At 44.3% G+C, this 16,927-nt stretch overlaps 1 protein-coding gene across 3 annotated transcripts in view; it reads left to right on the top strand.

Moving 5' to 3' along the window:
• The first annotated feature begins 9,256 nt into the window (after positions 1-9,256).
• Positions 9,257-16,927, top strand: part of PAMR1 (peptidase domain containing associated with muscle regeneration 1) — an 88,260-nt gene continuing 80,589 nt past the window's right edge. The window contains exon 1 of one of the 3 annotated variants that reach the window (XM_030200794.1): positions 9,257-9,371. In XM_030200794.1, coding sequence (XP_030056654.1) covers positions 9,272-9,371 — 100 coding nt within the window. In that variant the 5' untranslated portion in view covers positions 9,257-9,271. Of the gene's footprint in view, positions 9,377-9,894; positions 10,030-16,927 lie in introns of those variants that run through there. The other 2 variants (XM_030200795.1, XM_030200796.1) reach the window with 2 other exon arrangements.

Raw genomic sequence — 16,927 nt, 5'->3', positions numbered from 1 at the left:
ACTATATATAAAGGAACTGATTTTGTCATATGGATTAGCATAATGACCATATATATTGCTTTGGAATTCTTTTTTTTATTTCTTGACAAAGTTTATCTTTGGAATATAATTGAAAAATTGAATAAATAAAGAATTTTAAAAAAGCCCTTCCATTACTAATCCTAGTTGCTGCTTAGCGATTTTGAAAAAACGGGGCATGCATGAAGGAAATTGCATGCAAATGAGCTGCTCGCTGTTAGCTCATTTGCATGCAATTACCTTCCTAGGGGGGGAAGCCAGCTGGTCCCTGCAGATCTTCCGTCAGATTTTCCATGGTAAAGGTAGGGACTGCTTCTGTGCATGGGGTCAGAAAATGGCTCCGCATTGCCTTGCATGCACATTAGAATATTAATTAGCTCATTATAATAGCTATTAGCTTATTATAATAGCTTTGCATTCCGTTTTCATTAGCTTCTACCGTGACAGGAAAATAGCTCAGAGAACCCTTTTGTGCATGTCTCGTTTTACTACTTGCTCGCTAAACCGGCTACAACTGGTGTAAAAGCCATGTTGCTGGCTTGTTAGGTTTAGTGCATCTGGGCCTCAGTGAGATCTGGCTGGTAGGCTGTCAGAACCATAACAGCGGGAGTTCTAATGTAAAGTCAGGCACACACATGGTCAGGTCTGTCTGGCAAATTACGCAGAGGACTTAGGCGGCTGGATGTTCAATGACCTCACTAATATTGCTAGCTATTTGGATTATCACAGAGTTTTCTGGATAGACAGGGTAAGCAGAATAACTTGCAGATGGTCACACTCTGCAACCAGCACCAGGAATCTATCCTCAGTATTGCTGAGAAAATAACTGGGGACCACACAGAATGAGCTGGTGATTTCTCTGCCATCATTTAGTTTGTTAATATGCACAGTGGCATGGGGGCTATTGTTTGCATATGTTAGATATTACATGGTACAGTTCTATGGACGTGCTATAATATATTTTGGCACAGTGCTGAGTTTGGAACGCAACACAACTCTTTAGTATTTGCAGACTCCAAATCCCTACTGTATCTGAGCTACAACTGAACAAAGGTGTGAGCTAAATCCAGCACCCCTTCCCAGAGTAGAGGAGTAGCCTAGTGGTTAGTGCAGTGGACCTTGATCCTGGGGAACAAGCAAGGCGCAGTGCCCCCACGGGAGCACAGAGCCACCTATAATATGGCGCCGTGCCCCAATGGGCATGCGCACCGGGCCAGCGGGGTGCAAGTGAGGCGTGATGGGCACATTCCCGCCGTCCAAAGGGCACCCCGCTGAAAAGGGGGAAGAGCTACAAAGGGGTTTAAAAGCCCCTGGGTGGAGCCCGGACGGCCTCTTCAGGTGTCTGGGCACCAGCACACAGTCCTCGCCGTTCCCGAACGTGCGGGAGGAGGCATCATCCCTCGTGGAGTCCCGATCGTTCGGATCTGTACCGCGCACGGCTCACTGAGGGGCCACGTGGAGTCCTCGGCGTCTCATTTTATCCTCGGCCGGCTTCCTGTTGCGATCGGATCAAAGGCGCATCATAGCTGTGCTCGGGCCCTTCCGATTCTTCACAGTGAGTATGGGAGTGCAGCGAGGAGGGATTCCTTGCTGTGGAGCCACCATGTCCGGCTATCAGCACGCATCGGTATTCGTTCATTCGTGCCAAATTACGCAGAGGACTTAGGCGGCTGGATGTTCAATGACCTCACTAATATTGCTAGCTATTTGGATTATCACAGAGTTTTCTGGCTAGACAGGGTAAGCAGAATAACTTGCAGATGGTCACACTCTGCAACCAGCACCAGGAATCTAGGGGGGGGGGGGGGCGGGGCAAGCTTGGCTACCCCGGGCTAGTGGCGGGGTACCCAAGCCTGATGGTATAAGCTAGGCAGCTAGGATAGCTGCGCTTACGGTTGAGCTCCCTTGCTGTGCGGCGGGGAGCAATGTGTAAGATTGGTCAGTCTTGCTAATGCGGCAGACTCGGTTGGTTAATGAGCCAAAGGCTGAATGTTGGTTAATGAGCCAAAGGCTGAATGTGGGATAAAGAGCCAAAGGCTGAATGTTGGATAGCGAGCCGAAGGCTGAATCCGGCTTGGGTATACCTAAGGTTTTAAGATGTGTTGTATCTAAATAAAGCTGCGGCCAAGTTGTGCCTTATTTAAGAAAATACCATGTGTCGGGTGATTATTATTGTGTCAATATTGTAAATATCAGATAACCTATATGCCCGAGGGGTCTCGGCTGCCTATATTATGAGTTTAATTCCCACTGCATCTCCTTGTGACTCTGGGCAAGTCACTTAACTCTCCATTGCTCCAGGTACAAAATAAGTACCTGAATATATGTAAACCACTTTGAAATGTAGTCGCAAAAACCTCAGAAAGGCAGTATATCAAGTCCCATTTCCCCTTCCCTTTCTATTGCCTACTGTAAAGTGTAGCTTTGGCTCCATGCCTACCACCTACTGTCAAATCTCTAGTAAAAAAAAATGTCTGAACCCTCCTGGACATAAAAAGACCAAGAAATCACTCACTGACTTTAATCCTCTCTTTCCTATGACATCAAAATCAGTGACAGCTGTTTGATGTTATGATAATAAACACAGAGATAACCAGAAGTAGATAAAAGTATTCTCTTCAGTAGGGGGAGCAAGATTACCAAAATTACTATGAGACTGATGGGAGGTTAAAAACAGTGTTATTGCACTGTTTATGAAAACAATGTACTGAGGAGGAATACAGATAAATATCTGTTGTGGGTTTTGGGGAGAAGACATTGTGTAACTAGTGGTCCCCTGTCTGAATAACTCTTTGATATATTGAAGATATTGGATCAGGGCCCCTACCCTGTTCTTAGTGCTGACCACAGGAGCCCCATGTGATGCTGAAACTCCTCATATTTAGACTTGGTGTTTCTTTCAGATGATTTTCATATGAGTCGGAAACCCCCCTCCAGGTCTTCCTCAGTGGGAGGCTGATAAGGGAAGCAACAGAGCAGCAGTAGGCTTAAAAACAATTTTTACATAAACAATTATTGCATTAAATTAGTCTGTTTGGGTCTGTCATGTGACACCAAATAGCCAATTTGTCTTTTTTAAAGGACGTCCCACAGAGGTGGCACTAACTGGATGTCTTAGACATATTCTGTTCCATACAGCTCTCCAGGCTGTCTGCTAATCTTGCTAAATAGTTTTCAGCTCTCCTAGACCTGAACTCTTTGCAGGCCGTGGCACCTTATTTTGAAGCAAGGTTAGATCTCTCCACAGATCTTGTGGGTCCTTATCTTTCGAAGACCACTAATGGACCTGCTGTGGTATGGAAAGCTCATGTGCCACAGTATCGTCTTCTGCCTAAAAAAATATTTATCAGTAAACAATAAAAAAGTTGTGTATCTTCTCAGCCTGCACCGTAAACTCCTGGGCAATGAATAGCCCAATTGCTTTTATTACCAGTGCTAGTATAATGCAGTTTATAATATGAAATATTCATAAGGGTTTTTTTTGCCTACTATGCACTTCTAGAAAAAGAATCTTTCAGTAAGGTCTTATAACTGTTTTCCATTTTTCAAATTTTAACTCTATTATAGTGCAGGAGGGAAATATCTTTCTGTACCCGGAAGTTTCTTCCTGCTCCTTTGTGCTTTTAACTCATTCAGACCTGGTCTCTACTGGGATGCAAAGCCCTGAGCTTTCATATGAAACTATTTGGGCTTTCCTTTACAATCCACAACTAGTGTGACAGTCGTTTGCCAGGAACCCAGTTCACCAGCTTCCTATGTCTGGCCAATAGATGTCGCCAATAAGCGATGGCTGAGGCGGCGTCTCCTCCCCAGAGGATTAAAGGAACAGCATCTCAGTTCCAGGTGTTGTTTTCTAAGAAAAGGCATCTGAGTGCTCTGGTGTCAACTTTCTTTCAAAAATGATTTAGTTCCCTGGTGACATCTAACAACAGACTATCCTAGTATGCTCTAATATACAGCTGAAATGGAACTTGGGGTTTCCACGAAAGGTTATTGCTGTCTAGAGCAGGGGTTCTCAACCCAGTCTTCAGGACACACCCAACCAGTCAGGACTTCAGGATATCCACAATGAATATGCATGAGATAGATTTGCATGCACCACATCCTTTGTATTTAAATCTATGTCATGCATATTCATTGTGGATATCCTGAAAACCTGACTGGATAGCTGTGTCCCAAGGACTGGGTTGAGAACCAATTCTCATCCCACTCCTTGGAACACACTCAACCAATCAGGTTTTCAGGATATCCAAAATAAATATGCATGAGATAGTGCATGCTAATTTATCTCATGAATATTCATTATGAATAGGGTCTCAGGAAACGTCAGGGCAATCAATCTGCAAACTCCAAAGTGTTGGCAAAAAATGAGCAGACTGGATGAAAAAGTTAAATTAAATGTTCCTTCAGATTTTAGAGTTCAACCAGGCCTGTAGACTTTCAGTGCAGTAGACATTTAATATTTAATAATGGATATCGTGTGTAATATTACTCTGTCAGCTATTGAGATACTCATTAGCAGTCCATCTTTAGAGATGGATGATCATCTCCAATATACCCTGGCACCAAAGTGTGGTTTATTCTGCTCATGGCATGTGCAAACTTGGAAACATCACACAAAAAAACATCTTTATAACCAGACAACCTCAATCACTTTTCCCCCTGTTTATTAAGCCATGCAGCAATGCCAAATGGGCTGTGTCGGCATTAGCACATGGCAGCCACCAATGCGGCTTAGTAAACGGGGAGGGGGGTATCTGGTAAGAAAAGAAAGGAAGTTAAACAGAGGAAGTAACTTAAAATTGTGAAGAAAAAAATCAAAAAGATCTTAGCAGGATCTCACAGCACATCCTTGCCTAGAATTCTAAGGGGTTTGTTTGTCCTGCTGTAGATTTCAGAAAGTTATCACTTTATCTTCTAAGACTGGACAGCCATACTTAGTTTTTCTTAGTGAATGTGCTTATTGAGGCTTTCAAACATTTTAAGAACTAGGTGTCTATATATTTTAAAGATGAAAATGAATGTGTGTGCCTCTCTACATATTTACATGGTGTCCGGGAAAAACGAGACCCCCCAACATTTTTCCAAATAACCCAAAAACGTCCTACTGCAGCAGAAACATCGGCCTGAAATTTCTGAGTGCTTTATTTTTCATCAGGCTAGAGCTCCAGCGCATCAAGCTCGCAAAACAGTTGAGCTCTTAATTAATGAAACTCCAGAATTCATTGAGCCAACAGCTCAGTGTCATCGAAGACTTTGTGAATGTGTCAAGGTTGAAGGAGGACACTTTGAACACAAGTTGTGAATTAACTAAGAAAAAAAACCCCCAAAACTTCATTACACTAAAGTATTTTTAAAGGTCATACTAAATGTTTAAACAATTTGCAAAGTATTTTGAAACTATGGAAGGGGTCCCATTTTTTCCAGACACCATGTATATCTCCAGGGATATTAAGTATATAAGTATGTAAGTGTTGCCATACTGGGACAAGCCAGCATCCTGTTTCCAACAGTGGTCAATCCAGGTTACAAATACCTGGCAAGATCCCAAAACAGTACAATACATTTTTATGTTGCTTACCCTAGAAATAAGCAGTGGATTTTCTCAAATCCATCTTAATAATGGCTTATGAACTTTTCTTATAGGAAAGTAGCCAAACCTTTTTTTTAAACCCCGCTAAGCTAACTGCTTTAACCACATTCTCTGGCAATGAATTCCAGAGTTTAATTACAAGTTGAGGGTCTGCCCATCCATACCCATTCACCATATTCCATACAGACTTCATAAGTCCTTTTCCAGCCCACCAGGACCTGTCTGAAGCTCCTTACACCAAGACGGGCCTTCATCTCTTAGCGGCCCCCTGGTATCAGACAAGGTCCAACAACCCAGAGATCTCAGGAATGATCATTGCACCTTACCTTACATTCTGCTCCTGTACCACATATGCTATAGCCAGCATGAGGATGGCTTTAAGTGCAGTTTACCTTGTGTCTTATTGAGGGAGCAGCATCACTCTTCTCCAGGCTTTTCTACTCCCTATTGACCTTCCACATTTTAAGGCACACACACACAAATGCTTAAAACTGGCATTGCTACCTACCACTGCTGGGTCCTTGGAACCAATATTGTTACCTACTGTTGCTGGCTCTTTGGAACCAAAATTGCTGCCTACCATTGCTGCCTCCTAAGCATGAGTACATACAGAGAAAGCCAGGCTAGCAGAAGGGATCTTCCTCCAGTGCTGCTCTTCACTCTGCTGCATTGCCTGCCAAGCGGCTGCTGTTCCCCTCAGGCCGGGCATGCTTGGTTTTGAAACTGAGCATGTGCAACTTGAGAGAAAAAGAAGCCGCAGGGACAGACAATGTAGTAGAGGAAAGAGCAGCTTTGGAGGAAGACCTCTTCTGCTGGTGGGACATCGGGATCCCCGCCAGCCAAGGTATAATCAGTTCCAGTGGGCAGGGCAGCAGCGATCCTGGGAGGGTGGCAGCCCTGCCCTAGTTCCAGCAGCAGCAGCCCTGCTCCAGGCCCAGCTCAGTCTCTCGGCGGCCCTGCATGAGGTCAGAGAGATGGTTAACATATAGATAGGTAAGAGAGTAAGAGGAATTAGAAAATAAGGTGACTAATTTAAAGAGAGGTGCACATGAGGTCAGAGAGATGGTTAAATATCATCTTAGCTAGGGTTGGAGTGGTTAAACATGAGCATTAGGCACATAATGTCATCCATACCTTCCTATACAGATCAACAGATCTAGTATCATGGGTGGAAAGCATAGGAGTAACACCCAGTTGCTCCTATTCCCCTGGTTCTCTATCAAGCCTTCTCCACATTATCTTGGTGTATTGTCTTCAACCATTACTTAGCAGTAGGAAACCAAGGTTCCCAGCCCTTCATACCCAGCCTTAATTATAGCCTATCCGGGCCAATCATACTATGAGTCATACCCTGCACCCCTTGCAACAGCCTGTCACCTTCCCCCCACCAGGCTCATACAAGAGGTTGAATGTCACGTCCCAACTTTCTGGACCCTCACAAAATGACTTCCAATGTCCTATACACCCAGCTCAGTAGAGAATAGCCTACCCAACAAAAGGAGACATGGAGAGCTCAACTTCTCCACCTTCATCCAGAGCAACCAACCCCTTACGCTATACTGCATCATGACTTTACACCACTGTATTTCCTGCATTATGACTTTACACTACTGTATTAGGTGCCTGGGAAACCTAGTCGCTCAAAAGAAAACTGGAACACTACTGCTCTTAAACCCAGGCAGTACAGGTCAAACATGGATGTGCATCATATTGATCTCGGTAAATAATATTATTTAGGTCTTCAATGAGAAACGTGTGACTGTTATGATACAGGTACTTCCAGTAACTATTAAAGATTTTTAGAGGAAAGGGCCTCAAGAAACCCCATGACACAACGTAAAGGTCACTCGGGGTTGGACTTCCTCATCAATGGCCAGAAAAACCTCTAAACTCTGTTGATCATATTGATCTCCCCATGTGATATGCGAAAAAAAAGAAAAAAATAAACAAACAAAAAATCTTTCACATGGCTTTTAACACACACCTCTAGTGAGCCAGGATGAGCCTCAAGACTCATCCTCAGTGATTCTACCCATGGCAGGTTTCACCCCGCATTCTTGTTCACATTTAAACAGGTTTGCTGAGGATAGACAAACTATTGCAAGTCTACAGACCTCCACTACTCAACTCTCATGCACACAAAAACAAAAAGAGGGATCTTGGAAGCAACAACCCATTTCGACAAAACCACATGGGCCATCTCAATCTTCTGGATTGTTCAAGTTTAACGCATGGTCTAGATAAGCCACATAAAATTTCTCTGTAGACCCTGGGGCCTATAGTGGTTCACAGAAGGCTCCCTTGTTATCCCTGGCTTACATTTGTTGTGTTCTCTCTATGCAGCTTCATCCTACCACAGCACACTCCATGGGCCGGAAAGGGTGGACACCGCTAATTTACATGACAGCCCTCAGCTTGGGAGTCACCCATGTGTGGCTGACTCATCCTGCTTGTCCATGGAGAAAGTGTGGTTACTTACCTGTAACAGAGGTTCTCCGTGGACAGCAGGATGTCAGCCACACAAACCCACCTACCTCCCCTTTTGGATGAATATGCTTATAGCTAGAGAAAGAACTGGAGAGGAAACGGGGTGGGACAGTGGTTGGAGGGGGACCTGCACATGCTCAGAAGGGCTTGAAAAGGCTCTTCTGAGCTTTAGGAGAGCTAACCATTCATGGAGCTGTCGGATGTCGTCACCCATGGTGTGACTGACTTATCCTGCTGTCCACAGAGAACCACTGTTAGAGGTAAGTAACCACACTATCTAGAAAAGGGAGTGTTTAACACAATCGTTTCCATGTTTGCAAGCTGATATAAATTTTTGGATCTTTAATTAGGCTTTATTATTTCATCACTGTTTAAGAATGTGTGGTATTACAAACACATGTATTACACACTTAACACAACATTAATTTAACTTCTCACACATGGGAAATTCATTGCCCTTTGAGTGTTCAAGTGGGGTTGCCCAAATGGATTCCTAAAACTAATAAAAGCTGATCACAAATGTGTCGAGTTAGTCCAATAAAAAGGAGTGGTTCTACAAATTGTTGATCTTTGAATTTCGAAATGCATCTCTGCCTTATACTGTTTTTCAAACCTTAAAAAAACAAACAAGCAAGCAAGCAAACAAACCAACCAACCAAAAACAGGAACATACAGAACCCTCCCATCTTAATATCTCCTTAAACTAATCTTGGAGAATTAAAACTGGAGGCTTATTTGTTACTATCTCTGGGGAGAGGAGATGACACCTCCTGAACCACTCACTTTGCTACTGATAACAGTAAATCACTACAGGGATCCTTCCGGTTTTTCTTTGCAATAATGTCTCTGTTTTTGTTTATTTTGTTTTTATGATGTGCTCTTCATCATACCTAGGTTTCCTTGTTTCTTCTGCGTGGACTGCCTTGCACTGTGGACTTACTTTCCCTTCTTAGCCTGCAAAGGGTTAAGGGAGGTCTGCAGAGTGGCTCAAATGTTTGGGGGTGACGTAGTGTTCACCAGATGAAGTCCTGGCTAGGTAGTCACCAGGCTTCCTGACACTGGAGTGTGATGCTTGTGTAACTCGAGCTCGGGGCTGGTGGTGAGTTTGAGACCGACTCCAGAAGGGGGAGGAGGGAGTGGGGGGCTGTTGCCTCCGTCCTAGCACCCTCACAAATGTCTCTGCTGGGCAGGATGCAGCCAGCACCGCTGTTCTCCCTCCTGCTCCCTCTGCTGCAGCTCCTCCACCAACACCACGTCAACTCTTACCCCAGAGGTACTGTAAGTAGAGCTTTTCTTTACTGATTCCACACGTGTGCCTTGAGAAACAAGCTACAATCACTAGATGCTAAGGCAAAGGACTGTCAAATAAAACCATAATCATTTCTGTGAAGAGGTGTGCTGAGTGATATTTCTTTTCTGAGTCATAAAATAAAACAAAACAGCAGAACCTTTTTTCTTTCTGCCCATATAATTTGCATTTTTACTGAATGGGTCATCCTGGGAAAGGAACAAAGGATGTCTTTGAGGACACTGGCTTTTAAACAGTCCCTGTTCTGCTGAGGGAGATTTTGCTAGAGTCAGAGGAAACACTGTATTCAAAAGCAGAAGTATTTGAGCCACCAGAGAGTGACGAGAAGGGGGAAAGAAAACATAGCACAGGATTTTCCAGCTGTGCCCATGCCTTCCTTCCTGCCTTCCCTCGGCGTCTCCTCAGCCTAAATCGCTGAGCTTAGGCAAAGTGGGACTCCCTGGTCCACTAACTCAACATACTGTAAAGCAGTTACTTCACCACTGGCAAGAAGGAAGTGGAGAACGCTAGAGCCTCTGTGCTGTTTATTACATTACCTCCTCTGTGCTGTTATCATCCTCCCTCACCTTATGCAGCCTGGCACTCTGTGGTTACTTACCTCTGTAGACAAGAATCAATTCTGGTAAGTACAAAAGAGGGCACAGTGTGACATATGAATAATATATAATATGTAATATATAGAGAGCAGTGTGTAATATGTGTATTACATGCAGTGTGATGTAGGTAGATTATCCAAGACAGCCTGTGCTGTGTTCTCTCTCCCTAAAACACAGTACATACACGGGGGGGGGGGGGGGGGGGGGGGGGGGGCTTTTCTGAAGATGCCTGCGAGCTTCTCAAAAGTACACCAGGTATCTTTCCTGTGTAATTTCTTTGAGTTTTGCGCCAGAAAGGTGCTGCCATTTTAAAATGACAAGAAAATAAGAGAAAATTTTTTGTTTGAATTTCTATTGTTTTCCATGTGAAAGAAGACATTAGAGTATCCTTCCCTTTCAGTTTCCGCTGTTTTAGCCCATGCAAAGTTGCTTCAGTGTATGTTAAAATGACTGGAGAGAAACAAATGCAGTAGGAAGGGGTTGTTTTGTTCCTTTTCTGTGCATGCCTTGATATACTGCCTTTCTCTGTGGTTTTTGCAACTACATTCAAAGCGGTTTACATAGTATATACAGGTACTTATTTGTACCTGGGGCAATGGAGGGTTAAGCGACTTGCCCAGAGTCACAAGGAGCTGTAGTGGGAACTGAAGAACCCAGTTCCCCAGGATCAAAGTCTGCTGCACTAACCACTCTGCTGCTCCCCAGTATCTCTCCACACTCGTCCTTCCCTACACCCCTCCCCTTGCACTCCGCTCCATGGATAAATCCTTCTTATCTGTTCCCTTCTCCACTACTGCCAACTCCAGACTTCGCACCTTCTGTCTCGCTGCACCCTACGCCTGGAATAAACTTCCTGAGCCCCTAAGTCTTGCCCCTTCCTTGGCCACCTTTAAATCTAGACTGAAAGCCCACCTCTTTAACATTGCTTTTGACTCGTAACCACTTGTAACCACCTGCCTCCATCTACCCTCCTCCTTCCTGTACATAATAATTGATTTGATTTGCTTACTTTATTTCTTGTCTATTAGATTGTAAGCTCTTTGAGCAGGGACTGTCTTTCTTCTATGTTTGTGCAGCGCTGCGTATGCCTTGTAGCGCTATAGAAATGCTAAATAGTAGTAGTAGTAGTACTAGGCTACTCCTCCACTGCTGAATTGTTAAATGCCTTGTCAAGGACCAGGTAGTTCCCCCTCGTAAGCCCCCAGCCACTTCCCTATATATCTTTAAGTTGGGAGGCAGGAGCAATGCCATTTGTTCCTGCCATTGTGTCATGTCGCCATCTTAAAAATGGTGGCACCTGACTCCATACAGTGCATCCTGGGAAGCACCACATGAGGACATTATTCTAACACCAAGGAACACCACTGCTGATGGTCTTTATGTTTATGTATTGCCCCTTGGTGTTACTCATGGTGTGTATGTATCTCCTTTTCAGATTTCCTGGCTTCCCCTACTTTTACCGCCTTACTTGTTACTTCTTCTTGATTCTTTTCTAGTTTATCACTCCATCTTTTTCCCCTGTCTTGATGTCTCACCCTGAACTCCTGTTATCACTGGGCCTATTTACTTTTGTCTGTGTCTCTGGTGACCCTCTCTCTGACTCTTTCTCTTGCAGTTTCCCTGTGTTTCACTTGCATTACATTTTTCACCTTCTTTCTCTCTGTCTTTTATTTTCACCTTGTGTCTCTCATATACTCTTGCTGTCACTCTCCCTGTGTCTCTCATCATATCTCTCTCTGTCTTTCTCTTCTCTCACCTTGTCTATCACACTTAGTTTTTCTCCATCTCTCTCTTTCTGTTGCTCTTCCTGTGCAACTCATGCTGCCTCTCGCCTTCTTTCTCTTGCTCTCATCTTATGTCTTTCATGCTGTCTCTCACTTGCCGTCTCCCTGGTGTCTCTCTCTCTCTCTATCACTTTCATTGGTTCACTCATTGTCTCCCTTTCTACCTCTCACTAGCTTCTCCATGCAGTGAGTAGGGCAGTAGGGAATGACTTTGGGGGGGGGGGGGGGTCTTTGTGGCACTTTGAAGTGTGCCCTGATTTTGACCTTCAGGACTCATTGTGCCTGGGCCTTGGCTTCTTTGAGGTGATGTCAACACTGGCCTGAATCTTGTAAACAAGAACATTCCAGAGATTCTCCTCCTATGACTACTTGTTTATCTTAGAGCTATGCCAAGTTGTTTATTTATTTGATTTTGGTCTTTTCTTTGCGAAATGGGATAGTCACATGTCTTCAGGAGGGGTCTCCAGGGAGCTGGGAGTGGATGTTCTGTCATCAGTGTATCCAGCACTCAGGCAGCCTCAACTGCTACTACAGATACAAACTTCTTCATACTAGACACCCCGCCAGCTTCTGACGGAGAGAAAAAGGAAAGACTACAACCACATCAAACTGTACAAAAACATCATCAAAAGAATAGAAATGTACATTTCAAGTTAAACTATCAGCACCATGTTCTGTTCAGGGAATGCAACTCCTGGCTCATCCCAATCAGGACCCTTTGACTTACCCACTGTGCCCCCTCCGCCCTGCCTGCTTCACCACCAATGAGAGAGAAGGTGGTCTGTGAACACTTTTTCTACTTTTTCATATTTGCGCCCTGTGCGGTCAAACCACTCGCAGAGCCCTTGCTAGGATGATGATCCCAGACTTGCAGAGTAAAACTGAAACCCTATTGTTGGAGCCTTTCAAATCAGGACATAGTGTTAATGTGCAACATAAATTCTATTACCAATGTAACACATACACTTTCCATCTTCAAATGTTTTCCTTCCAAGCATGTTTCACCTCAAATGCACTTCTGTCTGCATTCATGGATGGTGACATGTGAGCTATACTGTTGTGTGGCTCGCATCACAGTTCACTGGAACCCATGAGAATAAAAAGTGTCGTGCTGGGTCAGACCAAGGTTGGTCCATCAGGTCCAGCATCTTGTCAGAGATATGTTCCAGTTGGGTCAGTCAATCCATTCCATGTTGTTCACTCTCAGCTCCTGGTAGTAGGAAGATGTGATCCCCAACCTCAGAGCAGAATTAACCCTTTGGTGGGCTCTAGGCAAACAAGTGGCAATGCCGGTAATTGGGAAGCAAAACCGGTGCTGGGCAGACTTCTATGGTCTATGCCTTGATCGTAACTGAATAGATACGGATGGGCTGGAGTGTAATTTTAAGGGGCTTCGGTGTTAGTGTTGCAAGAAATTATTTATTTTGGGGAAAGAGCTCGAGAGCACTCGCTACTGTTTATAATTTAAGAGCAAGCGCTGTATTTATAAGTTTTAGGATATTAATTTCTCAACCAATCACCAAAGGTGATAATTGCAATAAATTAAATAAATTAAGTATATATAGCTTCAATATACTCAGAACACAAAGAGACCGTATTTTTAGCTTCAAAAAGATTGATTTAATTTACAATTGCACACGAGAGGTAGGTTTTAAGAGATCTTTACAGGTAATCTGTGCATAAAATAGAACAAAGTAGCAGATAGGTTAACTTACAAGTCCTTGTTACAAGCATGCTGTGGTCCAACTGATTGATGAGTACATGTTTCAGGAGCAAGGCATCAGCAGACCCCAAAGAGAGCAGCAGGTCCCAAGAGGAGGCAGGTTCCAAGAGGGGGGAGCTGGGCTGTTTCCAGGCCTTTTATAATGTTAGCAGAGAAGCATGGTGTGTGCATGTCTTGGATATTTTGCAAGGCATTATGGTTAATGTAGTCTGTTCACATGACCACATTATAAGTCCTTCCTTTCTGCACATGTCTGAAAGCTGATGGGAGGGGCAGGTATACCTTTGACAAGCAAATGTCCTGTTTATGGTCTCCCCTCTGAAGTCTTTGTCTTCAATGGGTTCTCCAGACTCTCTGTCTCCTTGCATCCTCTGGTTAGGTCCAATTGTTGTGTTGATCAGAGGAATAGAGTCAATTTAAAACTTTAAAGCAGTCTTAAGTCTTTTGTTTAAGGAATGAGAAAAGGCAAGGTGAGGCCCCAAAGGGAGAGGGAAGAGGGCTTTTGGAATGAGACTATTTTCTCTGCTGCAGTGTCAAATATATATTTTTAAAAGATACACAAATATATTGGTGTATATATAATCCAGCAAATATGCTACATATTTCAGTAATAAACTGATACCATTACATTAGCTTCAGAATGTTTAGTACAAGAACAGTGCTGGGCAGACTTTTACAGTCTGTGCCCTGATAAAGGCAAGGACAAATCAAACTTGGGTATACATATAAAGTATCACATACCATGTAAAATGAGTTTATCTTGTTGGGCAGACTGGATGGACTGTTCAGGTAACTTTATCTGCCTTCATTTACTATGTTACTATGTAAGTGTGATGGGTCCCTAATCATAATATACAGACACTTCTAAAATCCCATAAATATGTGAACACTAGCACCTTAGCCTCTACATCTAATTAAGCCCTGGACTTTAGCAAGCACTCCCCCCCCAACCTCTAAAACCACCAATACTTATTTGGCTGTTTAGTGCTTCTTGCACTTTCAAAGGGGAAAGGGGGTGACCTGAAAACATTGGCGGGTTTCCAATGCACAATGATGCCATCTCTTCTTGGCACTCATCAAATGACTCTGGGGGCTAGGCCCATGAGGACACTGCTTGATAACACAGGTGGCTAATAATGCCACTTTTTATGCAATGTGAGCTAATGAAGCAGCCATGACTGATGACATCATCTGTTTCCTGCAAGTCCATATTAAAGTGTATCTGACAGGGCCCCATATGCCTTTGGATCCTAGATACATGCCTAGTTTGCCTATGCTTTAATCCTATGCTGACAGGCCTACATCGTTCAAAACTTGTTCTCCAGAAATCTGGCCCAACCTTTTTTCAAACCACTTTTCCTATTCAGGGCGGGTGTTAAGCAAACTGGGGTCCAGGGCAGAAATTTGGCAGGGTATCCCAAAGCCCTCTAGCAGGCTGTGCCTTCTTCAGCTTCAGGTGGACTTGGGGCCCCCTGTAGTATGAGGGCCTGGGCAGTTTCCTTGTTTGCACCCTCCTAACATCAGCCCTGAATCTACTAATCTAGACCAAGTCCTTAGGTAACAAATTCCACCATTTATCTAAGTATTCTGACGAAGAAGGGCTACCTTCGAAAGCTAATCAAATAATGTATTAAGTTAGTCCAATAAAAAAGGTATCATTGTAACAAAGTAACATAGTAGATGACGGCAGAAAAAGACCTGCACAGTCCATCCACTCTGCCCAAGAAGATAAATTCATATGTGCTACTTTTTGTGTATACCCTACTTTGATTTGTACCTGTCCTCTTCAGGGCACAGACCGTATAAGTCTGCCCAGCACTATCTCCGCCTCCCACCACCGGCTCTGCCACCCAATCTCGGCCAGCCCTATCCCCGCCTCCCAACCACCAACCCCACCTCCCAACCACCAGCTCTGGCACAGACCCTATAAGTCTGTCCAGCACTATCCCTGCCTCCCACCACCGGCTCTGGCACAGACCGAATAAGTCTGCCCAGCACTATCCCCGCCGCCCAACCACCAGCCCCGGCACAGACCGTATAAGTCTGCCCAGCACTAGTCCCGCCTCCCACCACCAGCTTTGGCACAGACCGTGTATGTCTGCTCAGCACTAGCCCCGCCTCCCAATCACCAGCTCTGCCACCCATTCTAGGCTAAGCTCCTGAAAATCCCTTCCTTCTGCACAGGATTCCTTTATGTTTATCCCACGCATGTTTGAATTCCGTTACCGTTTTCATCTCCACTACCTCCCGCGGGAGGGCATTCCAAGCATCCACCACCCTCTCCGTGAAAAAATACTTCCTGACATTCTTCTTGAGTCTGCCCCCCTTCAATCTCATTTCATGCCCTCTCGTTCTACCGCCTTCCCATCTCCGGAAAAGGTTTGTTTGCGGATTAATACCTTTCAAATATTTGAACGTCTGTATCATATCACCCCTGTTCCTCCTTTCCTCCAGGGTATACATGTTCAGATCCGCAAGTCTCTCCTCATACGTCTTGTAACGCAAATCCCATACCATCCTCGTAGCTTTTCTTTGCACCGCTTCAATTCTTTTACATCCTTAGCAAGATATGGCCTCCAAAACTGAACACAATACTCCAGGTGGGGCCTCACCAACGACTTGTACAGGGGCATCAACATCTCTTTTCTTCTGCTGGTCACACCTCTCTCTATACAGCCTAGTAACTTTCTAGCTACGGCCACAGCCTTGTCACACTGTTTCATCGCCTTCAGATCCTCAGATACTATCACCCCAAGATCCCTCTCCCCATCCGTACCTAGCAGACTCTCACCGCCTAACACATACGCCTCTCTTGGATTTCTACTCCCTAAGTGCATCACTTTGCATTTCTTCACATTGAATTTTAATTGCCAAACCTTAGACCATTCTTCTAGTTTTTTCAGATCCTTTTTCATGTTTTCCACTCCCTCCGGGGTGTCCACTGTGTTACAAATCTTAGTATCATCCAGTTTATTTAAGAGCCTCCTGTGGGAAACCGTGTCAAAAGCCTTGCTGAAATCTAAGTGGATTACGTCTATAGCACGTCCATGGTTCAATTCTCTGGTCACCCAATCAAAGAATTCAATGAGATTCATTTGGCACGATTTCCCTTTGGTAAAACCATGTTGTCTCGGATCTTGCAACTCATTTTCTTCCAGGAAATCCACTATCCTTTCCTTCAGCATCGCTTCCATTACTTTTCCAATAATCCAAGTGAGGCTTACCGGCCTGTAGTTTCCAGCTTCTTCCCTATCACCACTTTTGTGAAGAGGGACCACCTCCACCATTCTCCAATCCCTCGGAACCTCTCCCATTTCTAAGGATTTATTAAACAAATCTTTAAGAGGACCCGCCAGAACCTCTCTGAGCTCCCTCAATATCCTGGGGTGGATCCCATCCAGTCCCATGGCTTTGTCC

The sequence above is a fragment of the Microcaecilia unicolor genome, chromosome 4 (genome assembly GCF_901765095.1).
Source record: "Microcaecilia unicolor chromosome 4, aMicUni1.1, whole genome shotgun sequence".
Classification (NCBI taxonomy): Eukaryota; Metazoa; Chordata; class Amphibia; order Gymnophiona; family Siphonopidae; genus Microcaecilia; species Microcaecilia unicolor.
Note: the sequence above shows the minus strand (reverse complement) of the source record. Positions and strands in the feature narration are given on the sequence as shown.